Source organism: Notolepis coatsorum (assembly GCF_963971535.1).
Source record: "Notolepis coatsorum genome assembly, chromosome: 2".
Lineage (NCBI taxonomy): Eukaryota > Metazoa > Chordata > Actinopteri > Aulopiformes > Paralepididae > Notolepis > Notolepis coatsorum.
The window spans coordinates 14,913,876-14,941,547 of record NC_140166.1 but is presented as its reverse complement, the minus strand read 5'-3'; the positions used below and the strand labels follow the sequence as shown (position 1 = coordinate 14,941,547).

Here is a 27,672-nt window from a genome sequence, read left to right as displayed (position 1 = left end):
CAGAGGACCAAGCAATCATCTATTAGACAATGATGTGTCTGTTTCTAAGCTGGCTTCAAGCTTTCACTGCAAAAACAAAAAACTGTCCTTCATGAAAAGGTTGGATGGCCTTCTCTGGTAGAATGGCGTAACTATCTTTGGTATTTGTTTATTTCTAAAGCCCTTATTGGTAAACGTCTCCCTTACATCATCCAGACCAACACTGTTGGAATAGAATCTTGGAACCTAGTCTACACGTTCAAATGAAGGGTTCTTAAGGTTCCTCCAGTTTGCTCTTAACTAGGAAAAAGGTTTTCCTTTAATGCTTCCAACACCTGGAATGCCCTCCAACTGACTGAAGCTTCTTCCTTCTCTTGCTGCATTTAAAAGTATGACCTCCGACCACCGTGTATCGACTTGTAACCGTCTTAGCTGATTTGTATTGTTTATCCTTATTAGTCGTGTATGAATCTATTGATAACCGTCTGGTTTTGTAAGTCGCTGTTGTTGCTTTATTCTCATGCGTTGATATAAAGGTTAGAAATGAAAATGAAATGTATTCATCGAATATAATGTCTGCATTTGGCCTATACTGCATTCATAGAGACACGGATGCGAACGCTACTGCACCACAAACACTTTACCTTAGAGACTGTGATGATGACCTGGTGTGAATCTTGTTCTCTTCTTGCCTGTAAAAACAACAACAGGCAGCAAATAAACCTTTTGCATTAGAGAGAGCAAAACACAGATGGTTTGTGCCAGAGTCAAACAGGATTGTTAAAATTTTTCACAATGCAGAGGAATCATTCCTGCAGCTACAGCTGTGGCAGCCAGAGAGATGCAAAGCTGAATGTGTACCAGATATGGCCTGCAGGAAGATATTATAGGGGAACGCAGTCTTATGTGTTATTCATATGGTCTAAAGGACAGTCTAAATATTATCTGTCAACATCTCATGTAATCAAGATGTCAAATCTGGAGCTGTTCCATCAAGGTGACGAGTGACAGAATCTAGGAGGGATTTTCTAGAGTTTACTATACAATTTCTTGTTTAAAACCCCAATAACTCTGCCAATAGGATAAAGAAACCATAGGAATAACATGCTATAGATAAAACATGTATAATAATAATATATCGACAACAGAGCTTTTAGAAAGGTGCTGAATTTAGCATTTACATTTTTAAGTGTTTGCAGGTCCAAAATGGATGTTATTATTTACATATTGCAGGCATGTATCCGCTCACTACTTCCCATTTCCCCACGTGGAATGCACCCGATTAGATACATGCTGGTGCTCTAGTGCGACATCTAGAGGCTGAATGGTATCTATACCACCTTTATAGGAACTCAACCCTGTGGAACTCTGAAACCCAGAGGAACTCAACCCTGGAGGAACTCAACCCTGTGGACCGTGACCGTGAGAAAACCAAGCAGCAGAGGATGATTTTAAAAAAGTAACAAAAAGCGAGAGAGGGCATCCTGCTCTTCATTTAAAAGAAGTACAACAACCAAAACATTGGTTGCACATTAGCCTAGCTTAGCACAATGAATGGAAGCGGACATGGCCGGTTAGCCTAGGCATTGTCCAACTAACCTCTCCCGAAGGCTAACCGGCACTGTCCGCTTTCATTCATTGTGCTAAGCTAGGCTAACGTGCAGCCAGATAGCTTTCTACTGAACGCACAGAGAGGAAACTGGTATCTATCTTCTTGTCTCTCTCTGGAGAAGACTATAAGCTAATTTCCCAAAATGTTGGCGTGTTCCTTTAAGTGTTATACAAGCGCCCTCCCCTCTAATACATTAAAACACACTAAACTCAGCTTAATCTGAATCCCTTGCAGAAAGGAGAGCGCATCCAAGAGAGGTTGATTGATTTTTGTGTGTGTGTAAATCTAGACTTGGGGTTGGGCGGGAAGGTGCAGAGGAGGGGGGGGGGAAGATGAGGTGCAGAGGGGGTGGGGACTCACTTACAGCATTCTCAGTTAGTGTCCCTGGACCGACGGGACGGGGGGTTTGAGGGACTCAAAATCCTACCCGCCTATACAGATATGCAGGGAGCCAAACACAATCCAGCACAGGCCAAGGCTACACAGCGACCAGAGCAGCCACCCTACCAGCCGTCTACAACGAAAAACAGGGAGGAGACGATGTCTGACAAGACAAGCATAAAACAGAAACAGAAAAGGAAGGAAAGACGAGACAGAACAGAACAGAACAGAACAGAACAGAACAGAACAGAACAGAACAGAACAGCCTCTAGTGGTGCGTTTATATACTGGGACCAGTTTGATCTGGTGTGTTTATCTACTGGGACCAGGCGTGTTTATTTACTGGGACCAGGCGTGTTTATCTACTGGGACCAGGCCAGATCAAACGGGAGAGACTATGTGCATACCCAGAATTCCTTGCGGCCCAGCGAAGACCAAGCACGTTGGGGATGTTTTTAACACTGTGTGTGCTGTAGTCATAGACCATCTTTGTGATTGTACTAGACCGTTAGATAATTGCTAACTTATGGCCCATCTGAAAATATGAACATCTCATAGTCAAATAATCATCCAATAGGTCCACTATATAGTCCTACACAGAGGGATGAACCCTCAAGAGCATAGTTGCCAGACTGCCAACAACTCTTTGATAAAAAAATAATAATAATACAAAAAAAAAACATGAGCCACCTATAATTAACAAATAATTGATAATGTGTTCCTCATAATTTCAGCTAAATGCATTGAAGGCAAAACTTTATTATCGTTTTTATCAAATACAATTTGAATTAGCAATGGATTCTTTGGTCCCCGCTGAACCACAACTCCACCTCTGGTGACTCTAGTAACGTTACGATCACAAAGAGGGTCCATGACCGTCGCGCGCATGAGTGCTGGACCGCAAGGTATTCTGGGAATGCATGCCCCATTAGGGAACAATTCATAAGTCTCTCGCCAAATCAAACGCCTCCCACGGAGCCTCAGATCTCAGACTCGTGACAGCGAGCTTCTGTGGTGCGAGTCACTGCGACGAGGCAGCGATATCCACGTGTTGCTAACGGCGTGGTGTGCAGTATCCACCTGCATGTAGCCCAACCCCACTAAAGGTTACTACTGAAATGCATGTTATGGCATCTGTAGGACCGAACAGCTGTTGTAGCCGCGGTGACTGAACAGTTCTACGCTGCCGGATCTCCCGTCGTGACAGGGCTCCATTCATTTGGCAATCAAGATTTTAAACAGATTAAAACCATGTCCATTCTTTCTGACCGTGTACACAGGCTTCCAAGTTAGTTACGGAGCACAGAGGGCTTCCCTTAAACAAGGCTATAGGGGTGCAGCGCCACTATGACATGTGTGTGTGCGCAATGTGCATGCGTGCGTTTTCAAAATCGGCGTTAAAACTATTATATTCAACCTTATATATTGTACTTAAATAAATAACCTATTTGGAACCCTTGTGTTTGCTATTCTATTGAAAATGTGTCTTTCCAAGTTGCAGAAAATGGCTCTTATTTATTATTTTTCTTTTTTACATTTTCTGTTGGACACAGCCCCCCTCCGGACCACCCCCACGGTGCGGCTCAGGCCTCAGCACCATCTTGTTTGAATATCCTGGGCAAAGCCAGTAAGTATTTTCCAGACAAAAATAAATCCCCAACAATGTCACCGGACCACCTCCCTGCTCATCACAAGGGAAACCAGAGACTTTGTTTTTTGTTGTCTGAAAATACTTACTGGAATACAGTCAATGGACAATCTGTGGTAAGTAACTTCATTAACACTTTGACTGCCTAAAAACGATTTACAACGTCTTTGCTGGCGATGCTAAAGTTGCCGGGGGACGCTGTACGTCGTCTTTATATCAATATTTCAAAAATCTGCGATCTGATCCATAATGTCCCTCCGCTGGCCTGAGAACCACCAGCAGGACCCACTGAGCTCTCTGGCGGTTCAGGAGCGCCATCTGGTGGCCGATCGCGCAACCGCTTAACAGGAAGCACAGTGGAGGTTGTGCTAGATGTCCGTATTGCTTCCGGCCACTCGGGATAGGTTCCGGCACTCTAGCTCGTCACTCTACATAGCGATCGATTGCCAATAACTCGATAAACAACATGATTTGGACGTATATACCATTATACAAGCTGGAGATGGACCGGGTAATAATATATCCCATAATGATAAAATTTCTACTCGACGATGATCGCCCAACGGCGCGCGGACACTGGGGTGAGTTTCAGCGTGTAACGTTACCGTCTTCGATAATAACTGATATTATCAACATTTGACCCACATTAGATGATTGGTATAACGCTGCCCACGGAATTATAAACGCCCCCTCGCCCATCCGGTCAACATCAGATGACGTGTAGTAACTTCTAGAAGTACGTCTAGTTGGAATTTTTTATATCGCGCGGATTGCCATCAAACTGTATTTCATCATCAATATAATGCATTTGGGGCTATATATCACGTTCTGGAGAAAGCTGCAGAAAGAGATGAAAACATACTTATACATTAGACCATACTTTACTATGAATATGTGAATGAAAAAGTTTAACGTTGCTACACAATGAACAATACATATAGGACTTTGAATGGGCCCTAATAATGGCAATGTAGCAATAGAATTTAAAAAGTTATAGCCCTGCAAAGAAGGGGACTTTCTCCATAGACAAATAGCGCTGGCAATCTATGGTATATCATTAATTTAACCCATGGCAGCCAAAGTGTTAAAAGGGGGACACATTAGTAACAATTTGATACAACTTCCTCAAATATGTGGAACATGTAACGAAGCATGTTAAGAAACTAAATCTAATACATTTCCCCCAGAACCTCTCTCCTCTTTTCCCTTTAGTGCAGTTTGAGGTGGCCTCGTTTATTCCCATCTCATCTTATTCTATTGTATATCTGTACTGTATTCCATTGACTTGGTACCGTTTTGTCATCACATGTTATATTGCACTGCCGTGTAGTTTTGTTCTTTGTTATTGCCAAGTATTCTGTTGCAATGACTTGAAAGCACTTTGGCTCAACTTGTTGTTTTTAAATGTGCTGTATAAATAAAAGTGACTCACTTGTATTAAACAAGGTTGTAGCTTAAAAAAACACACCACATTTCTAATTAATTATTTCCTTCCCTGTCTGGGCAGCACATTAGGTAGGCAGTGTTCCTGGCTCCAAAATGCACAGCTAATTGATTAATCAAAGCCAGTTCATCCTCCTGGAACAACACCACAAACGGCAATAATTGTGATTTTTATGTTTAAGCTCGTTAATCTGAAGACTTTAAACCCCGGCCAAGTGGCAAGGAGTATCCATGTCAGTTCCCCCGGCTCCTGTAAACACCATGCGAGACAAATCCATACATCCAAATCAAGACTAGAGGCTAAACCCACATGTCCCCTTTAAGCCAGAGTACATTTAGAATGGACACAGAAAGAGCTGTGTAAATGGGACAAATCACATGGAATCTGATATTTTCTATTCAATTAAAAACAATTATTTGACCACTACGTCAGCAGAAGTAATAGCTTGTAAAAATAGTCCAATCTTCGTTCACTTTTTTTTAATCAACTTTTTCTCCCATTTTCAATTTTTCTCCCATCCCAATTTCGTATCGTCCAATTCTACCCTCCCCTGTCTCGAACGCTGTTAGGCCACGCCTCCCACAAGCCGGCTGCAATGTGGACGAAGCCATACATTGCACGTGTCCCGTCCGGTACTCGAGGAAGCAGCAGTCGCATCTTTTCACCTGCACAGCGCGATCTCTCAGCGTCGGGGGTCTGCGTTTGGAGGCCACGCCGCCCCCGTCGCTTCCTGATTCTGCTGCGCAGGCGCACCAACCGACCTGTAGGAGTCGCTGTCCACAACGTCCGATCCCCACCCCCTAATACAGCCAATTGTATTAGTATGAACGACCAGCCAAGCTGATAGCAATGCGGAGCTGGGCTCGAACCCAGCGTCTCCTGCATTGGTGGTGAGCGCCTTGCCCACTGCACCACCTAGCCGCCCTCGTTCGTTCACTTTCTATATGCCCATTTACACCTGCAATATAACTCATCTCTGTACATGCATCCGATTAGCACTATGACCCAAACTTCTTTTCGTAGTACTGCAAGTGTGCTGTATAATACATTTTAATTTAATTTTGAGAATGAGTTCTTACTCAGACGAGATATTTACGCATGAGAACTTTCAGAAAACCCATCTAACCCACAGCTTTCCTTTACCCACTGCATTGAGACTTTGCGCACAGGAAGAACAAAGCTTCCATTATTTACTACTCCAATGGGAAGAGCAAGGCTCAGGTGATGCAGACAAACAAAACACAGTTCAGTCACCAAGACAATGTGGGGGGAAAAAACAGGCAATTAACGTTGAATCCAGCCAAATAATTACATGTTACACAACACACACAGAGACAGAGGCCCGAACAGGCATGCTTGCTGCCATGCTGCCAACCCATGAGGGTTAAAGAGTTCAAAACATGCATTCGGTTACAATCTTCATTCCGATGTCCTCTGCTGCTCTGAATGCAATCCAGCGTATCGTGTAATGAAATAAAAACAGCAGGGTCAGACAGCCAGGTTCAGCGTGAGAGTCGAGAGGTTTGGGCTTGTGAGGTCATTAGGTCTATAGTGGTTAGAAGTGTTTAGACTCCCACCATCTCGGCTACAACCACCGTTTATTACAAAGTCTGGGCCTGCTATCCATGTCCTCCACAAATCAAGAACCGAGAAAACTAGGACGTAAAGTATTCTTCATCCCAATCCACATGAAGCCAAGCCATAAACTTAAAAAGAGAATTCTAGCTACTTTGAGAAACCACACGTAGCATAGCCATAGCAGAGATCACAGCTGAGAGCAAAGACCGGCTTCTCTCTTCTGTATCGTTTCCATAGACCCGTTTGCTGTATAGAGCAGACTCTCAGTGTGCGCGCATCACCGGAGCAGAAAGGAATGTAATCCTGGTCAGAACAACGGGGCAGACTACAATATATTTGCATTTGTTAGCCATGCTAGCGATCTAAACAATCAATCCATGCCAAAGCTAGATACTATGTAAAAAGGTGAAAGACACTCACGTCACAGCCATGCTGATTTGGCAAAATGACATCCAGCTGTTTTCATTTTAAACAACCTTTAGTCAGGAGAGTGTCATGGTTTCTCATTGTACTGTACTTTTAGTGAGGAGAGTGCCATGGTTTCTCATTGTACTGTACTTTTAGTGAGGAGAGTGCCATGGTTTCTCATTGTACTGTACTTTTAGTGAGGAGAGTGCCATGGTTTCTCATTGTACTGTACTTTTAGTGAGGAGAGTGCCATGGTTTCTCATTGTACTGTACTTTTAGTGAGGGGAGTGCCATGGTTTCTCATTGTACTGTACTTTTAGTGAGGGGAGTGCCATGGTTTCTCATTGTACTGTACTTTTAGTGAGGCGAGTGCCATGGTTTCTCATTGTACTGTACTTTTAGTGAGGGGAGTGCCATGGTTTCTCATTGTACTGTACTTTTAGTGAGGGGAGTGTCATGGTTTCTCCAGAGCCTCGTTGTACTTCTTTTAGCGCAGCAGCTCGCACAGGTCCGAGGCAACTTAGTCACGTGACTCGGTTGGTATTGGCGATTGGCTCGAACACGGTATGTTTGTAAACAGCAAACAGGTCTATATGGTTCCACTAGTGATGCACCGATGTGAAAATTGTGGCCGATACCGATAACCGATATTAATATTGCTGTTATGGCCGATACCGATATTTACCGATGTCGATATCTCTGTATATGTAAATGCTATTTTCCAAAACGCATTTTCTTTTGTACTTTTGTAACTTATTTTCAGAAATGACTGATATTTTGAAACTATTTAAGGTCAAAACAAGTAAAAAATAAAAAATTAAATAAAATCTTTATTTAATTTTTTTTATATCGGTTCATATCGGCCCTATCTTGATATCGGACCGATACCGACGTGTAAAAAAACGGCCATATCGACCGATATTATATCATGCATCACTAGGTTCCACATATTGATTCTCAATTACTCAACATTGTGGCACAGAACAGCGATTTGTTGAGCACTCTGTGTCGACTTGTTGGTAACCCAAGGGCTGAACGCACAGTCCCGGCTCAACTCCACTTCTCGCTTTTGGTACCAGGTACTTCCGTTTGATTGATTGAATTGATTTGATCATTCATAAAAGATACATATAAAACTGCAGAGCAGGAATACATACATTTAAAAAATCATCGAGGTTAAAAACACAATAAAGCCAAAAGGCTTATATCCATTGTGGACCTCTGGGGGTAGGGGGTATGGTGGGCAGTTGGCTGGCAGAAACAGTATAGCTACTTTGAAGCCCAAATACAACTACATTAAACAAGTCAAAGCCACACAATCAAATTCAATTAATCTACAGCAGGGGTAGGCAATTAAGTTTGGCCGAGGGTCAAATTTTTTCCAAGCCATTGTATGGGGAACCGGAAACAAAAACAATGGCTACATTTAATATATTGATAGTGAAAACATTTTAACTCTGTGACAGACCACCTTATAACTAAGACATACATTTGTGGCAGAGGCAGATAATGGACAAAATAAACGAGCTGCATAGGTGGCCTAATAAACTGTAAACGACATACACATTTGCACTGAACATTATACCTTTGTCTGTTTGCCATTTTATTATAAAACCAGAGACAAGCGCCTCTCTTATCGGCCTATCTTACATTACGCGCAACCAATGTGTCTATCTGACGGCCCTTTCTGTGGAGCGCACTGGACTATTGAGAAAGAATAGGAATTTTCCATTGGTTCTCCCAGTCCATGTGACCATTTCTAGCATTTCCATTGGCTATAGTGACAGACATAGATATGATAAATTAGGGCTGGGCGATATAACGATAATTATCGTTTTTTTTTCTTCTTCTGACCTGCAACAGGGCAGTTTTAAAACCAGAGACAGTGGACAGACTTGTCTTTCTTGCCTGCAACTTAACCCTTTCTCCGCCGATGACGTGTTTACACGTCTTTCCTCGCCATGCGTAATCTGCCAATGACGGGTTACGGCGTCTTTGAGATCAATATTTCATATTTTCGTCATGGTATTCACATTTCACCCACGGAGTCTTTGCTGGTGTTGTAGGACTCCGCTCAACTCTGTAACGCTTCAATACCGCCACCTGCCACCTGGTGGCCGATCGGCGAGTTGCCAAAACCGGAAGTGCTTAGTCCGTCCCCTATTCTGTCCGGCCACTCGCTATCGCTCGCGGGACTCTATCCAGACACCGTGCATATCGATCCGTTGCCATAACTCAATAAACAACATGATTGGACGTGTATTAGTATTATACAAACCGGAACTGGATCACCTAGATCAGGGATCGGCAATAGGCGGCCCGCGGGCCGAAATTGGCCCGCCAGCAATAATTTCTGGCCCGTCAGTTTATTTTGAGAATATGATATTTATTTTATTTTAATCATTTTTTTATTTTTTATTATTATTATGATATTTATATTTATATTATATTAAAACTTTGGCTGCCATGGGTTAAATTCATTATCAACCGTAGGTTGCCGGCTCTATTTGTCTATAGAGAAAATCCCCTTCTTTGCAGGGCTATAACTTTTTTAATTCTATTGCTACATTGCCATTATTAGGGCCCATTCAAAGTCCTATATGTATTGTTCATTGTGTAGCAACGTTAAACTTTTTCATTCACATATTCATAGTAAAGTATGGTCTAATGTATAAGTATGTTTTCATCTCTTTCTGCAGCTTTCTCCAGAACGTGATCTATAGCCCCAAATACATTATATTGATGATGCAATACAGTTTTATGGCAATCAGCGCGATATAAAAAATTCCAACTAGACGTACTTCTAGAAGTTACTACACGTCATCTGATGTTGACCGGATGGGCTAGGGGGCGTTTATAATTCCGTGGGCAGCGTTATACCAATCATCTAATGTGGGTAAAATGTTGATAATAGCAGTTAGTATCGAAGACGGTAATTTTACACGCTAAAACTCACCCCAGTCTCCGCGCGCCGTTGGGCGATCATCGTAGAGTACATTTTACCATTATGGGATGTCGATTTACCCGGTCCATCTCCAGCTTGTATAATGGTATATACGTCCAAATCATGTTGTTTATCGAGTTATTGGCAATCGATCGCTATGTAGTGTGTCGAGATCGAGTCCCGGGACCTATAGCCAGTGCCCGGAAGTAATACGGCCGACCAGCATGTGAACAGTAATGAAATTAAAAACAATGCAATTAACTTTAAAGAAAAAGAGTGCTTGAAGAAGCTCCTGAAATGACGGCGCTATAGGTATTTGAATTAAATGAAAAATACAATTTGGCATTAAACAGTAATGCAATTAAAAACATTGCAAAAAAACAATGCAATTAAACTTTAAACAATTTGGCAATAGCAGGCTTAGTATTCACTTTAGTTTAGTGTGAAAAGTGGCATCTCCCGTCGGTCACTATTCGCTGGATATCTGGTGATATGGACGTCACTTTAATCCGCAGGCAGTTCTCAAGGCTTTTATGCGTCAGTCGGTTCCTCTGAGATGTCTTTATCGCATTCATTGATGAAAAGGACGACTCGCATACATAGGTGGAAGGAAACATTGTGAGCAATTGTCACTATAGCCAATTGAAATGCTAGAAATTATCACATGGACTCGGAGAACCAATGGGAAATTCTTATAGTTTCTCTTTTCCGGTGCAGTGATCCCCCAGGGCGTGCGTCAGCTAATTTAATTCAACTAAACCACGTTAGTTAAATTTAGTAAAAACAAAACAAACATCTTTAGGTAGCTTCTTGCAAAGAGGAAATACCAAGAGCCAGAAGAGGAAACTACGACTTCCAAGACAAACAAAACGAGGAGTCATATTTAAAATACGGGTTTATCGCAACCGGTGTCTCATGCGTGTTCACATGGCAACACGAGGCTGATTGATTGAAAACTTTATTAACCGATTGCAGAATGGGTTCAATGAAGCAAGCAACTGTGTTCAAGTTGGGTGGACATGGGTGGGCATTCAACGCGAGTGGACATTTGACATATTTCAAACATTAGCATGGATTTTGGAGGACCGAAGCAGAAACAATGAGCCCAGGTCTGCCTGTATTATGGTGAGTTGTACATTCGATGTGTATAATACACCCGCTGTGGTGCTTCAAATCAAATGCACCCTACTGATCTGTTCATGTGTTATAATAATAATAATAATAATAATAATAATAATAATAATAATAATAATAATAATAATAATACATTCAATGTATAATACACCCGCCGTGGTGCTTCAAATCAAATGCACCCTACTGATCTGTTCATGTGTTATACTAATAATAATACATTCGATTTATAATGCGAGCACCTGCATTAAAATCAAATGACTGATCTGTTCATGTGTGTTACGACCCTGGCTCAGGGGCACGCAACCTATGTGCAAACCAACACCAAAACCCCGTGCTCTAACTCAAAGTGCTACTAACTCAAGGAACTATTAAGGTAAATGTAACTAAGGTACTAGTGCAAACCCAACGGACAAGGACTGAAGAACCTAACAGCTCTTTCTCCAAGCACAGACACTGCATGTGTGTTACTAGGTCTGCCTTTAAAGCTCCCAGCAGGTAACCAATCAGCACTAATTGGCTAATTGGCAGGCCTCACCTGCATGCCCGGTGACACAGGAGTGATCAGGCCTCTAGTACATAACAATGTGTTATGCACTGTGTGAGAGGCACTTTATAATAGAAAAAAGACAGTGCAAACATGTATATGTCGTTTATTTTGACAGTTAAAAAAATGTCATTATCATTGGCCCGCCACACAATGGCTTGGGGAAAATTTGGCCCGTGGGCAAACCTAATTGCCGACCCCTGACCTAGATCAACATCCCATAATAGCGATCTTTTTGCTCCACGCTCATCACCCAACGGTAAGAGGAGACTGGGGTGAGTTTCAGCGTTTTATATATATAATTTTTTTTTTTAAACATACACATAAACATAAAATTTGATATACAAGCATTAATTAACAGTACACATCCAATGAAATCACCATTTAAATAAATGTATTATACGAGATATACGGATATCCGGATCGCATGAGTAATAATGGGGCCAAATTTCAATTCGCATTGCTTAATTGATAATTTGGTGTATACTATGTCCTGCAGTCTATGTGGTGCTACTATATTTACTTCTAAATTTCTCCAGGATACTGATGCTTGGGGATCAAACCAGGTTGTCAGTGGTCTTAAAGTGTACGCCTTAAAATAGTGGTAAAAATCTGGAAATGCCAAACCTCCGTGGGCTTTGTTTCTCTGTGCGGTGGATCTTTTTATACGTGGTGGTTTGTTATTCCAAATAAATTTGTATGCGGTAGAGTGTAATTTTTTCCAGTAACCATCTGGAGGGGGTAACGGTAGCATTGAGCTAATGAAGTTGATTCTAGGTAGGACATCCATCTTAACTATTGATACCCGTGCCTGTACTGAGTTTTTAAGTTTTGACCACCTGACAAAGTCGTATATGATCTTATTTTGGATTTTTATGTAATTGTACTTGACCGTTTGGCTTATAGTAGGGAATACTTCAACTCCCAAACATCTAAAGTGTTTAACCATTGGTATTTCTTCTGGAAGGAGTATATTTTTTGCAGGGGCATTAAGTGGAAGGAGAGTTTCAGCGTTTTTCTTTACCATTTTCGATACAAACTGCTCTGATCTATATATCACCCATACTACATAAATCATTTAACGTTGGTCATTGAATTATAAACGACCCCCCCCCCCCCCGCAGATGATCAGTCAACACGTCTAGGACAGTGTACAGTTGACATTTTTAATCTGGCGTCGATCGGTATCAAACTGCATTTGATGATCTAATATATGCATTTATGGCTATATCTCACGTTCTATGAAATACTGCAGAAAACGATAACATATTTATACTCTAGACCAGTGGTTCCCAAACTGTGGTGCGCGCACCCCTTGTGGTGCGCGAGCGCCCTCTAGGTGGTGCGTGACATGAAAAGGCTAATGGTGGTAAAATTTCATACAAATCTTAGTCAAACCTTTAGTATTATGGATATTAAACATGCTGGCAGAGTATTGTCGTGAACATTTTAATTAAATAAAGAAATTCCCTATCCATAGTCACCGTGGGAAGAGATAAAATAAAAAATAAATCTGTGCACGGAGACCAGCAACAATTTTTTCTAACAGAAACCCATTGGGGGGTGCGCGAGCTAGGTCGGGAGGTGACAGGGGGTGCACGGCCAAAAAAGTTTGGGAACCGCTGCTCTAGACCGTATTATTGTATGAATGTGTGAATGAAAAAGTAAAACGTTCCTACATCCTGAACGATAGATAATTGATGTTGAATGGGCCATAGTAATGTCAATTTAGCAATACAATTTAAAAAGTTATAGCCCTGCAAAGAAGGTGAACATCTCCATAGACAAATAGAGCTGGCAGAGAGGCTACAAGGATGGATATAAGCTCTGGCAATGAATGGGTTAAAGTAATGGCTTTGCTTGTCCAAATGACAATACTGACCAAATTGAGATTTATTTTTCCCTTTTATTTTTTTTGCTTTCTAATTTAAAATACAGTTTGAAACCGTCTGTACACAGTAGGCTATGTGTGCGGCTATGGCTCAGGGGTAGAGCGGGGCGTCCAATGATCGAAGGGTTGGTGGTTCGAATCCCGCTCAAGCCCATGTCCATCCCATTGCCGTTGTGTCCTTGGGCAAGACACTTAACCTACTTGCCTCGTATGAATGTGTATGCATGTGAATGAATGTTGGTGGTGGTCGGAGGGGCCGTAGGCGATGATTATTCGCCACGCTTCCGTGAGTCTGCCTCAGGGCAGCTCTGGCTGCAATTGTAGCTTACCACCACCGGTATGACTGTGTATGAACGAATAATGGACTCTGTGAAGCGCTCTGAGTCAGAGAAGAGCGCTATATAAATCCAATCCATTATTATTATTATTTTGTGCTAGCAGAGCTAGTCTCCAGTCGCGAGTCACGGTGCACATGTGCGGTGGTTTGTCCACCAAAAAAGCGCCAAAAGATAGAAAAGAAACTAGCAGAGCCAGAACTGTTCTGAGCCACAGCCAGCAGAGAAGCCGGTTTACCGTACTTTTCGGACTATAAGCCGCGGCTTTTTCCCCCATTTTTCGACCCTGCGGCTTATATAACTGTGCGGCTTATATGTGGACCAAACCCGAAAATATAGATTTTTTTACTGCATTGAAATGTTATTTATCTGTTCCCTTATTTGCTAAACTTAATACAACTTGTAAATGAGTTAATTCTTGTTATTTGTCCGACAGTATTGTGACAATCCCCTCTGTGCACGAACCCTTACATATGGTAATTAAACATTAAAACACCTGCGGCTTATAGTCCAGTGCGGCTTATATATGTACACATCATTCAATTTAGCTGCTGCGGCTTATAGTCAGGTGCGGCTTATAGTGCGAAAAGTACGGTACTTTCGCTTTCAAACCAGCTGCAGCCTGAGAACTGGAGTGTGAGGGGATGTAACACTAAAGATGGCGGCAACGACAAAGAATTGCTGCAAAATAAACATACATCTGTTGTAAAAAAATTATATATATATATATTTATTTTTTTATATATTCGATATATTTATTTTTTTATATATTCGATTTTTTTTCATCGAGTGATATGATATTGTTATCGATATCGTTATCACGATATCATTTTTGGCCATATCACCCAGCCCTATGATAAATTGATAGATACAGCGGATTAGATGCAGTCCAGAGAAAACAACAACCAATCTAGATATTTCAAGATTCTATGCTTTACATCCGCGCATTCTCCGAGAGATGCACTAAATTTTGAGATGACAATCGATTCCGATACAATAAAGCAAGTCTTTATCACAAACAAATCCAAAGATATTTAATGTTTTACAAAACATGTCTACTGTTGCGCCCGGCGTTAGAGGGTTAAAAGCCTAATAGTATTTTTTATTTAGTTAATAAATGTCTTGTTGTAATTCCTTATATACCTAATGTAGCGCATCTTCTTGAAGCAGATTCAGCTTTTTTTGCTCAAATTTGACTTCAGTTTACCGTACTTTTCGGACTATAAGCCGCGGCTTTTTCCCCCATTTTTCGACCCTGCGGCTTATATAACGGTGCGGCTTATATGTGACTCGACGTGACCAAACCCAAAATCAAAATATTGCTTTTTTTGACTGCATTGAAATGTTATTGATCTGTTCCCTTATTTGCTAAACTTAATACAACTTGTAAATGAGTTAATTCTTGTTATTTGTCCGACAGTATTGTGTCCCAATGCTAATTACATATGGTAATTAAACATTAAAACACCTGCGGCTTATAGTCCAGTGCGGCTTATATATGTACACATCATTCAATTTAGCTGCTGCGGCTTATATTCAGGTGCGGCTTATAGTGCGAAAAGTACGGTAATTGCATTGTTACTGTTCACATGTGTGGTGCCGTCACAGTCATATATAAGTAAAGATAAAGTTTGAATGACTTACTGAACTGATGTTTAAATTTTCATGTTAAATGTTTAAAATGTGTGGTGTGGCTCGTTTGTTATTTCAGTACCAGGCGCTGTCCACAGACTTTTTTCATGTTGAGCAAGCACTACATTGCACCTTGCTGCCTACCTGTTATTCACTCTCAACATGGATAAAACAACGTATAATAAGCATTCTTTAGGTGGTGGTAGTTTCTCGATTTGGACATTATAGCTAACATATAGCCTAGCCTAGTTGGTCTGATATATAAAAAAAAATGTAGGGCAGATATTATTGCTGGCGGGCCAATTTCGGCCCACAGGCCGCCAATTGCCGACCTGTGATCTACAGCATTCCCTTTAGTCAATCCATTTAATAATAAAATCAAAGATCCATCTGTAAACACACATTACACATCAGTTTTAACAACTCATCCCATCTTTCCTAGCTCCTATGAGAATCAAATAAGAGGCAGACGCTAACCACTTTTTCAAAGCAGTCTTAAAGCTTCTTTCCGTAGCTATTGTTTTGCAAGAGGTAGGTAATTGGTTCCATAAATACAAAAATGTATTTAGCCCCATAGAACTGAACCTGTGTGGAATGATATCCATCTGGCTGCCTCTCGTGGAGCATGTGCGAGTCTCACCCACCGCAGATGGGACCCCCACACCCTGAACTCATTTCATTGGTCGGCCCGTCTGCTTCTTCTGGTCTACAGCTCTCTCACCCATTTCAGGCCATAATGAACCTCATATTGTCGTCGATATACATGCATATTTCCCCCCCAGTGAATCTCTAGATACATCAATATTGTGCCAGAACAGTCTTATGTTTGCAGGCTAAGTATTTAATGTTTGCCATTATTGTCAATTAGGTCACAGTCGTGTAGAATAGTGTAGCGAGTTTGGCCAGAGCAGCAGTCTCGTTCTGCCAAATAGTGAACATTGGAAATACTTCACCTCTAAGTACAACCCTGCTTAGCTTACAACAGAATATTCGCTGGAAGAAAAAGAAAAGGGTTTGTGCATAGATCACTAGATTTATCAACTTCTAATATGGTTTTCACGTGAGCGCATTTCCTGGTTGATCAGAAGACGATGGTGCCGTTGTAGTGAAGCTCATATTGTTGTTGATATACATGCATTAAAAAAAAAATCCGCCAATGAATCTTAGTTACATCCATATTGTGCCGTCAGAGCAGTCTTGCGTTTGCAGGTTAAGTATTTAATGTTTACATTTATTGCCCATTACGCCACCAAGTCAGTCTGTCCAGAGCAGCGGTCTTGTTGTGCCAAATTGCAAACATTGGAAATACTTCACATATAAGTACAGCCCTGCTTAGCTACACAATCTGCGCTTGTGCACAGATCACTAGATTCATCAACTTCTAATATGATTTTCACGGGAGCGCATTTCCTAGTTGATAAAGAGATGATTCTTTCTGACCATGATCCGTGATCTGCTGTGTTCTCACGTCACCTTCTGGCACCACCTCGGCTCACCACCTCGGCTCACCACCTCGGCTCACCACCTCGACGGAGAGGATACCAAAAGAAGTACCAGGTACCATCCACAACTTTTGCCCAATAGAAAAAGGTTGAGTCGAGTAGAGCCGGTAACCGTGCAGTGGAAGAGCACCATTAGTGCAGGTGTGTTGGCACTAGGGGTGGGGGAAAAAATCGATACGTAGTAGTATCGCGATACTTTGCGTGGCGATACAGGGACGCCAAGTATCGATATTTAATTATTCATACAAAAATATGTTTTTTTTTTTTATAAGTAAGTTGCATTGTTAATTTCAATACCTGTAATAGTACAGTAGTCCACACACACACACGTGCATTCAGTTAGGTTGGAATATGACTGGAATACAAACAGTTCAGTTTGTCGGGTACATGCAACACAGATTACAGTGTTTACATCTGTCTGCTTGAGAAAATACCATGTTCTGCAATAAAAATGATTGAAGTGAGATGAACAGACTGAACTTTATTTTATTAGATAAAACATGTTGACAGTTTTACTTTGCAGTTGAAAAAAGGTCATAAAAAATATTCCCCCCCCCCCCCCCCCGCAATACTCAACGTATTGCGATATATATTAAGTATCGCGATACTATCGTATCGTGACGCAAGTATCGCGATAGTATCGTATCGTGAGGTCTCTGGCGATTCCCACCCCTAGTTGGCACTGAGAGTGGAGCCAGTACCGTGCAGTGGAAGAACACCATTAGTGCAGGTGTGTTGGCACTGAGAGTGGAGCCAGTACCGTGCAGTGGAAGAACACCATTAGTGCAGGTGTGTTGGCACTGAGAGTGGAGCCAGTACCGTGCAGTGGAAGAACACCATTAGTGCAGGTGTGTTGGCACTGAGAGTGGAGCCAGTACCGTGCAGTGGAAGAACACCATTAGTGCAGGTGTGTTGGCACTGAGAGTGGAGCCAGTACCGTGCAGTGGAAGAACACCATTAGTGCAGGTGTGTTGGCACTGAGAGTGGAGCCAGTACCGTGCAGTGGAAGAACACCATTAGTGCAGGTGTGTTGGCACTGAGAGTTGAAGGAGATGTTTACAGCAGCCCAAGAGGATATCATGGATGAGCGCAGATATCAAAGCAGAGCAACCTGGTTTTTAACGAGTGCCAAATCATACTGCACATCCATTAACTACAAACCACTTAACACCACAATCATGAGTCAGCCATACCATTAGCCATACCATCCATCGGCATAGCAAACATACAGTTAGCCATACCATCCAATCGGCATAGCGACCATATACCTTTAGCCATACCATCCAAATCGGCATAGCATCGGTACCGTTAGCCATACCAACCATTTACACAGGAAGAGGATGTCAGCCATAAAAAGGAAGTGACATGCACTTACCTCCATCATACAAAACCTCACTTCCTCTCAGCTTTTCCTCATCAGTCCTCCCTCTCTCTCTCCCTCCCTCTCTCTCTGCTATCTTTTGAACGGCAGGCAACACATGGGCCAGGCCGTCCCCCAGAGGCTGCAGCAGTACACTACAGCCTGCCTGGCGTGGGACAACAGAAGCCAGAGCCACATGGGTACATGTTCCAGTCAACCATCATCAGCCACACAGGCAGCCCCAGCTTCCTCAGCTCCATCCACACGAGAACCAAGGATCTGGCGGTGATAAGCAAGGTCATCGCCCACTAGGGAGTAGGGACGGAGCGGTTTGTGTAAAACAATCTGAACCGTTTGAGTCTAGTAGAGGAGAAACCCTTAAGAGTCTAGTAGTGATGCACTGAGGAGAAACCCTTACAAGTATAGTAATGATGCATTGAGGAGAAACTAGGGCTGGGCGATATGGCCTAAATATGATATCACGATATTTTCTGACCTTTCGGCGATACACGATACACATTACAATGTTTTTCTTTTTTTCCCCAAACAATTCATTATGAGGCTTACCAAGACAGTATTTGAGTTTGCAAGCTAACATTAAAGACAAAATAAAATACCCATGCATTTAGCATTTTTATATTATATATTAGATTTAGATTATTGGATTATTAGATTATATATTGCATATATTTAGCAATGAGATATTATATGATTTAGATATGAAATATGATTAATTGAAAATGGGGGACCCTGCTCAAGACGAAAGTCTTTCTCTGGTCTGCATCCCCTTAACAATTGTATGTATTGAGCTGTACTGTACCCATTCTGCAATATGTTAATAAAGTTTTAAATCAATCAATCAATCAATCAATCAATCAATCAATCAATCAATCAATAGCATTTTAATGAAACTACTGTATATTTGTATGTCTCTAAATGTTTTGATGAATTGAAAATGGAGGACCCTTATGTAAAAAAGCCGAAAGTCTTTTTCTGGTCTTCATCCTCCAGTCCACTGTTGTTGTATTGAGCTGTACTGTATTGTACCCATTCTGCAATCGTTAATAACGTTTTCATTCATTCAATCATTCAGCCGGCAACAGAATAATTTTGATTGACAGTCGAGTCTGCCAATTACGTCACACCGCTTGCACCCGCCCTGCTGTTCTTAGCACCAATCGGCAAGCGCTATGCGTTTTTTACTTTCCTGAAAGTCCTCCATTGATTTTGACGAGAGCTCAACAACAACAACAGCAGCTCCCCGCGGCCGACGAGTGATTACCAGCGCACCGCAGCATGACTAAACGAGGCATAATGATTTTACTGCAACGAATGTTATAATAAAAGCCTTTCCATACATCTGTCTGATTGAAAACTTTATTAACAGACCGCAGAATGGGCACGCACAACTCAGCACGGGCTGAGATATGAACAGTAATGCTTGCTATCTATGTCGTCATCGGACGTTGCTATGTTTGGGTAAATACGCTGATGTTATTGAACGTGTAACTATATAACGTTAATGCCACAAAACTAATGCCTTTGTTAATAATAAGTAGTAACTTTGATGCAGTAGTGTGTGTGTGGGGGCGGCGTTGTTCAAAAGTTTGAACGGGTGTGGACCAGATTGACGCGACACAATCCTCTTGGGCAAAACATCACGATATCCACGATACGTTAAAAAAGTGTATCGCTAATGAACTGTACCCGATATTTATATAATATCGTCATATCGCCCAGCCCTAGGAGAAACCCCTTAAGAGTATAGTAGAGACACACCGAGAAGAAACCCTTAAAACATTCTCGGCCATTGGGATCCGTCTAATCTCACTCTATGAGGCCAGCTTCTCATAACAACGTTTCACTGTGCGTGAGGTTGTTTGTAGAGCTAAATCTATATTTTATGTTATTGCTATGTGTCCATTGTCAATTGACAGTATAAACCTTCTGGGGGCGGGGGAAGTTGTTTCTGATTATTGATTACCAATAACAGCATTCGTTATTACAACAACATGCGCTGATCGGGGGGTTGGCTATGATAACAAGGCTGAAATTGACGTCAAATCGTTCGTACCTGTGGCCGGTTGGATTCCTAAAAGAATTTACCAGTTATTGATCGCCATCTGGTAGATCGATATGTCCATTGGCTGATGCTATATTCCTTTACTGCATACTGAATTCGGCATCGCAAAAAGTATTCCAGGCGATCGGTTGAAGCCATAGCTTCAGGCTAACAGAAAAATTTACCCAGAATGAAAGAAAAGGGACACCAGGCCTGAAACAAGGATTACTCCATTCTCGAGACAGCGCCACTACCAGAATCTGGCCGGTAATGCACTTTTCCGAATACCAAAGGCATTTTCCAGCCAACATACAGCTCTGTGACATTGAGTAGGATATTAAAATGGAATAAAAGCAAAAACGAGTCAATAACGTATATATACGTGGTTGGCCCTTTAACACTTTCAGTGCCGGCCATTAACGTTGATTAATGTCCTTGGATGCCAGCATCCACTTCAATGATAGCGTTAAAAACGCATAATCTATGTTTTAAATTATGGCTATGTGTCTAATCTGCCCGTCGCTTATCAATGACTTGTTTGCAGTCAACATTGTCGAAACGGATATATATATATATATTTTTTTATAATCGGTTCATATCCTTTTTATGGCATTTTCAAAAAGCTATCGTTTTCTCGAAAATTTCAGAAAAATAGAAAGATTCCGTCATAAACGGCATTTATCGAATACACTAGACACGTTGTCATTTGTCGGCCTATTTATGAATCGTTTTCAAATAAACGCTAGATTATCGATAGTATATGTGTACTTATGCACGCTATAGAAGCGAGCTGAGAAATCGATTCTCTTATTTCCTCAACAGCACACACACACATACGGGACACGCTGTTATCTCAGTGAAAACAGCTCAGATTATCCTAAAACTGGTAACATAGACTCCTTACCTTAGATCAGATGTTATCCAAAAAGATTATTCCAATTCCTGATCGCCATTCCAAATATCGATCGCGTTTATTGATTGATTATTGGCTGCTGTAAATATACATTCCAGGCTGCTTTCCATCTCGCGATCACTTCCCTCTTCATCAGACGGCTCGCCAGCATAGTGGAGCCAGTAGGCTCCCCCCCCACACATCCACCAGTGTAATCGAATGGCCTACAGTTACACAGGGATAGACGATAGGGGGCGGTATTTTCCCATCGGAGCTCCTAGAGGGGCTGCTGTACCAACGGGAGACTCGGTTGATGAAATATGAATTCAGATCGCGAATAAAAATAAAAAAAACGACAATTAGCGTCGTCGGCATTCAACGGTCGGCATGAAATAACGACATAACACTTTGGCACTCAAAGTGTTAAGCATGGAGCCCAATAACGTATATATACATGGTTGGCCATAGGGCTGGGCAATATGACGATATTATATAAATATCGGGTACAGTTCATTAACGATACACTTTTTCAACGTATCGTGGATATCGTGATGTTTTGCCCAAGAGGATTGTGTCGCGTCAATCTGTCCACACGTTACTCGTTCATATCTCAGCCCGTGCTGAGATATGCCCATTCCGCGGTCCGTTAATAAAGTTTTCAATTAGACAGATGGAAAGGCTTTTATTATAACATTCGTTGTAGTAAAATCATTATGCCTCATTTAGTCATCCTGTGGAGCACTGGTCTCCTACTCGACGGCCGCGGGGAGCTAACGTTAGTAGCTTTGTTGTTGTTCAGCACACAGGACATTCAGGAAGTCAAAAACTAATATAGCGCTTGCCGATTGGTGCTAAGAACAGCAGGGCGGGTGCAAGCGCTGTGACGTAATTGGCAGACTCGACTGTCAATCAAAATTATTATGTTTCCGTCAGAATGAATGAATGAAAACTTTATTAAAAGGTTGCAGAATGGGTACAATACAGTACAGGAGGATGAAGACCAGAAAAAGACTTTCGGCTTTTTTACATAAGGGTCCTCCATTTTCAATTCATCAAAACATTTAGAGACATACATATATACAGTAGTTTCATAAAAATGCTAAAATGCTATTGATTGATTGATTGATTTAAAACTTTATTAACATATTGCAGAATGGGTACAGTACAGCTCAATACATACAATTGTTAAGGGGATGCAGACCAGAGAAAGACTTTAGTCTTGTTTACATCAGGGTCCCCCATTTTCAATTCATCATATTTCATATCTAAATCATATAATATCTCATTGCTAAATATATGCAATATATAATCTAATAATCTAAATCTAATATATAATATAAAAATGCTAAATGCATGGGTATTTTATTTTGTCTTTAATGTTAGCTTGCAAACTCAAATACTGTCTTGGTAAGCCTCATAATGAATTGTTTGGGGTAAAAAACAAAAACATCGTGATGTGTATCGTGTATCGCCGAAAGGTCAGAAAATATCGTGATATCATATTTAGGCCATATCGCCCAGCCCTAGTTGGCCATGAAAGTGTTAAGAGTCTAGCAGAGATGCACTGAGGGGAAACCTTTTTAGGCACATTTCACATAATGTTGGCGTGTTCCTTTAAGTAATGATCCGATCCCTCACTTTTATTGAACAGTACTACAGTTTCAATAAAACTACAGTACTACAGAAGAGTTTACTAAACCATTATGTTACTGAACAGTATATGTTCAGGTCATTGGACAAACTTGCGTGAGAAATAATGCATGTTTCTCCATTGGAGAGTTCTAACAGCCTTCCGTGTTCAAAATGCAGCCAATTAAGTCACTCTGCATCTTTCCTCACTTGGTTCTTGGCATCAGGACTGGTACTCAATACCAATTATTAAAAACCATAATAATACCCATCCATAGTAAACAGTGCCATGGGATGGGTGATGGGCATGGTATGGTTAAGGGAAAGCAGACGGGTCATATAACTGACACAGGAAACCCGACACAAGCAAAGCAGATGATCCAACTACCCCCTTAATAACTCATCTCTCCCGGCGCCGCAATAAATAGTCCGATCTTAACTGGCACTGGCACCTATACGTCCCGTTTTGCAGTCGCAGCACTTGGCCAAATTTTTTTGGGCGATCCAATGATTTTATGCCAATGAACCAATAGATTGCTTGAAAGCTAAGATTGTCACTGTTCGATTGATACCCTACTCAAGGTATTAGGTGCTCGCATAAAATAAAGAATTTTAATAATATATATCTTTATTATATATATTTTTTTATTGTTATTATAAATAATGTGTAACCTTTCATTAGAGCCCGAGATTTTGACTGTACATTGAAGCGTTCAAGAGTTATAGCGTTTGGAGACATAGGGTCTCCAAGTGGCCATTTATTTTTTGTATTGCTGGGAAGGGGGTAAATGTATCCATGTTCCAGTTTTATGTACTGTAGCGCTTCAATACAATCTGTACTGATCACAAATACCACCAACCTGGTTGTGTGGCAATAAATGAATCTTGTATTTGGAGACTCCAAGTGGCCATTTTGGAAAAAAGGAATAGACATGACATTATAAAAAGTTGTGTAAAACACTCCTTTTCTGTGGTATTGTTATCAACTTTGGACCTGTACTAGATAAGGCTTTAGGCTATGGACCCATTGTGGTTTCCAGGGCATACCCATCAGCTGGAACCTGTAAGAGGCCTCTGTTTGCAAGATTATTCAAATGAAAGTAAAAAAAAAAAAAAAATGTACTTCAAAATTTTAAAAGCACTCAAGAGTGATTCTTCATGTTGTGGATGAAAATTCTGAATGTTTCCTTTCAAAAGAGACCAGACTCATGTATGTGCTATACGTATAAAGTATAATAAATTGCAGATTACTTTGAGTATGCAATTTTCAGGCGTTTTCTGAAAAATGTGCCCGTCAGTTAACTAGTTAAAGACAAAACGGGGTGTTAAAACATTTAGTAAACTCATAATATGATGCACTACGCCTCTGAGACAACTAAGTATGTCAGAGAGTAAGAAAGGAGGTACAGTGTATGTATGTTAAAGGTCACCAGTCAATAACTTATACAAGTAAAGTACAATTACACCAGTTATCATTTAAGAATTGTATCTCTAGCCTACCGGACGAGATGCGAGGGTGTTCTTATTCCAGAATGAAATAGGAGTAGGGTGAAGGTGCCCACACAGGCTGATCTGGGGACAGTTTGACATTTTCTGCCTTCTAATTGCCTAATTAGAAGGGGGGGGGGGTTGACCCTGAATCAGCACTGAAGAGTCACTGTGATGCACGACAGGAGTTGTAGTCTGCTGGAGGTACTTACGACAGGGACCCTGTGGACGATCTGGCCTGCCTCTTGCTCTTCAGCGCTCGCAGTTTGTCTCCCTGCGTGAGACCTTCTCTCTCATCGTCGTCGTTATACTGAGAATCATCCAGAGAAACAACAAAGTGTCTCATGAGATATATCCATTTCCATAAGGAATTTTCGTACACGTAAGAGATGAAATATCCATTTCACTAGCACCTACACAAACCATACTTTCCAGATTTCTTCCTATCTATACCTTGCTTCTTTTTACAGAGGAGTTTGTTGATATATAGTATAGACTGATTTATAGTCAATTTATAGCTTTTTTCTTATTATTATATATATATTTTTTTTTACTGTAGACAGTATTTCCTGATTTATGGGATGATAAAAAGACAAAGCCACAATCCCTTCTGCCCATTTTGCATATATAAACATAAAATCTCAGAAAAATTGCAATAAATGTTTTCTTAGTTATGTACATAGTGATATCTATTAAATAAATGTTTTGGCCTATTCTCGCCTTAATTTAAAACCTCACCACGTCCCCGTCCTCTTTGTTGGGCGTCCTGTTCTTGTTGCTTCCGTTGATGGTGATGTCATCGACCCCGGACAGGATCCTGGTGACGGCCATCTTGCCGTTCTCTCGCTCGCTTAGCACCTTCTCTCGGAACACGTCTCCCTCCGCCCACAGACTGCTCTGCTTGCTGCGGAGAAACCAGCAAGTTCAAGTTCTGTTTGTCACGTATAAAGTACATTACAGTGAAATGCTTGGTTATGTATGAGCCCCTGAGAGTGTGCTTCATACAGTTAAAAAAAAAGTAAAAGAAGTCCCAACACTATACAAATATACAAACTAAAAGTACAACCTACCGGTAAGTACAATGAAGAAAAAACGCAGACAATGAGGTACAAAATGCAAACTTAAAAAAATGCTAAATGCAAAAATGAGGTATGGATGTAGTAAAAATCTCTTCTAAAATAAATAGATAAGATATGGTGCATGTGGATGTGTGTGCAATGAGTGTCGATGGATGGGTTGATGTTACACATCAGTCACTGATCATATAGTCCAGCTGATACGTGAGAAATCGTGCACTTTATAAATGTTACCACTCGATTCCTCACGCTTGTAAATGTAGGATTAGCCACCAGAATCAAGATCCCAGGTGGTCCAGAACCTGAGTTACTGGTGAAATAACAGCAGGTGGCGGCGATTTTGGAAAATGGTTGCCATGGCTACCAGGGCACAAATCTGTGATGGCCCTATAGCCAAAGATCTTTCTTAGGGCACCTTCTAACAGTGTGCCAAATGTCATGCTTTTATCGTGAAGTGCATGATTCACTAAAACATCACACCCATCTACTAGGCTAATAGAACAAAGGCATTACCGATAATGCCAACTACAGTACCTCAATTAAGCGTAGTCAGAATAAATGGTCTCTATGTTCAAGGTCATAGTAGTCTGACTCACAGGATGTAGAGTATAAACCTCCCATCCTCTTCAGCTCAGTTTTTTTTTCTCAAAACTATTCTTTTTCCCCCCCATAGTTTTCAAAATCCCTGTCACTGGGATCGACAACACGTTTTTGAACTAGCAAGCCACACTCTAACCTCTTATCAAGCGGGCAGAAAAGTGGCAATTTTTTTTTTTACTTTAACTTGAGGACAGTATACTTTTTTGCAAACAAAAAAAAACATATGTTATACTTATAGCACATGCATGAGCCTGGTCTCTTTTGAAAGATGACATTCTGAAGTTTCTGATTCCAGAAAGAAATTCACTTTTAGTGCTAACGTAATAGAGTTACATAGGTCTGAACTTGAGTTGTAGAAAAACTTGTTACTCAAGTTTTTCTGTAGTAGTTAGTAGTCCAGAGGTAGTATTTCATAAAGATCCATTCAGAAATGAGTGATTAGGAGTGATTTTGGTAAACAGTGTTTCATAGACTTCAATTCATTTGGCTTCCTGTTAACACTTTGGATGCCCAACCCAAGTTTTCTCGGGTTTACCCCCCCGCGGGCTGAATGCCCATAACAAGAATATTCGTTTTTTCTCGTTTTTTTATTTATTTATTAGCTATCTGAATTCATATTTCATTAACAGAGTCTACCGTTGGTAAATCAGCCACTCCAGGCGCTCAGATGGTAATTCAACCTTTTGGATTGGACTCAATGAAAAGGCATGAGAAAAAAAAACCCGGACTCCACATTTTACTTCTCACGCATGTGACCGGAGTCGATCAGCTTCATTCTGGACCCTCAGAGCAGCGGGGATTATGTGTTGTACAGTATACGCGGTGGATCAATAAAAGGATAGATTTTCGGAATCAGGAATTGGAATAATCCATTTGGATACCATCTGATCTCAGGTAAGGAATCTATTTTACCAGTATTAGGATAATCAGACCCGTTTTCACGGAGATATAAGCTTTCCCCCTATATGTGACATGGCTGTTTTGACTGTAAAAGCGATCAGGAACTGAGAGAATCGATTTTCAGCGTGCGGCACCAGCGTGCACACGTACACATATACTATCGATAATCTAGTGTTTATTTGAAAACGATTCATAAATAGGCCGAAAAATGACAACGTTCTAGAATATTCCAGTACAGGGCGATTATCATGGAATCTCTTCTTTTTTCCATGAAAACGAGGGCTTTTCAAAATGATATAAAACGGAAATGAACAGATAAAAAAACAATCCGCTTCGACAATGTTGACTGGAAATGGGTCATTGATAATGTGACGGGCAGATTAGACACATAGCCATAATTTAAAACATAGATTAGGCGATATTAACGTTAACATTGAAGTGGTGCTGGGCATTCAAGCACTAAATGTGTATTGTCTTGTATTACAAAATATGCACACCCGAGCCACTAGGGGTCGCCAAAGTGCCGGTTGCAAAAAGTCCGAAAAACATCCCATATGTTAGCTAGCTAGCTAGCTTGGCTGATTGAATACAGCTACTAGGTTTGCAGTTGCTAAAATTACAATTGTACTAGGA

The 27,672-nt window shown here is 41.0% G+C and overlaps 1 protein-coding gene across 3 annotated transcripts in view; it reads right to left on the bottom strand.

Annotated features, from left to right (window-relative positions):
* cdc14b (cell division cycle 14B) overlaps positions 1–27,672 on the bottom strand; it is a 79,161-nt gene that overhangs the window by 11,234 nt on the left and 40,255 nt on the right. For 2 of the 3 annotated variants that reach the window (XM_084309302.1, XM_084309303.1), the window contains exons 11-13: positions 25,202–25,367; positions 24,676–24,773; positions 624–671 (exon numbers count right to left, since the gene is read on the bottom strand). In XM_084309302.1, coding sequence (XP_084165428.1) covers positions 624–671; positions 24,676–24,773; positions 25,202–25,367 — 312 coding nt within the window. Of the gene's footprint in view, positions 1–623; positions 672–1,955; positions 2,106–24,675; positions 24,774–25,201; positions 25,368–27,672 lie in introns of all 3 variants that reach the window. The other variant, XR_014619435.1, reaches the window with a different exon arrangement.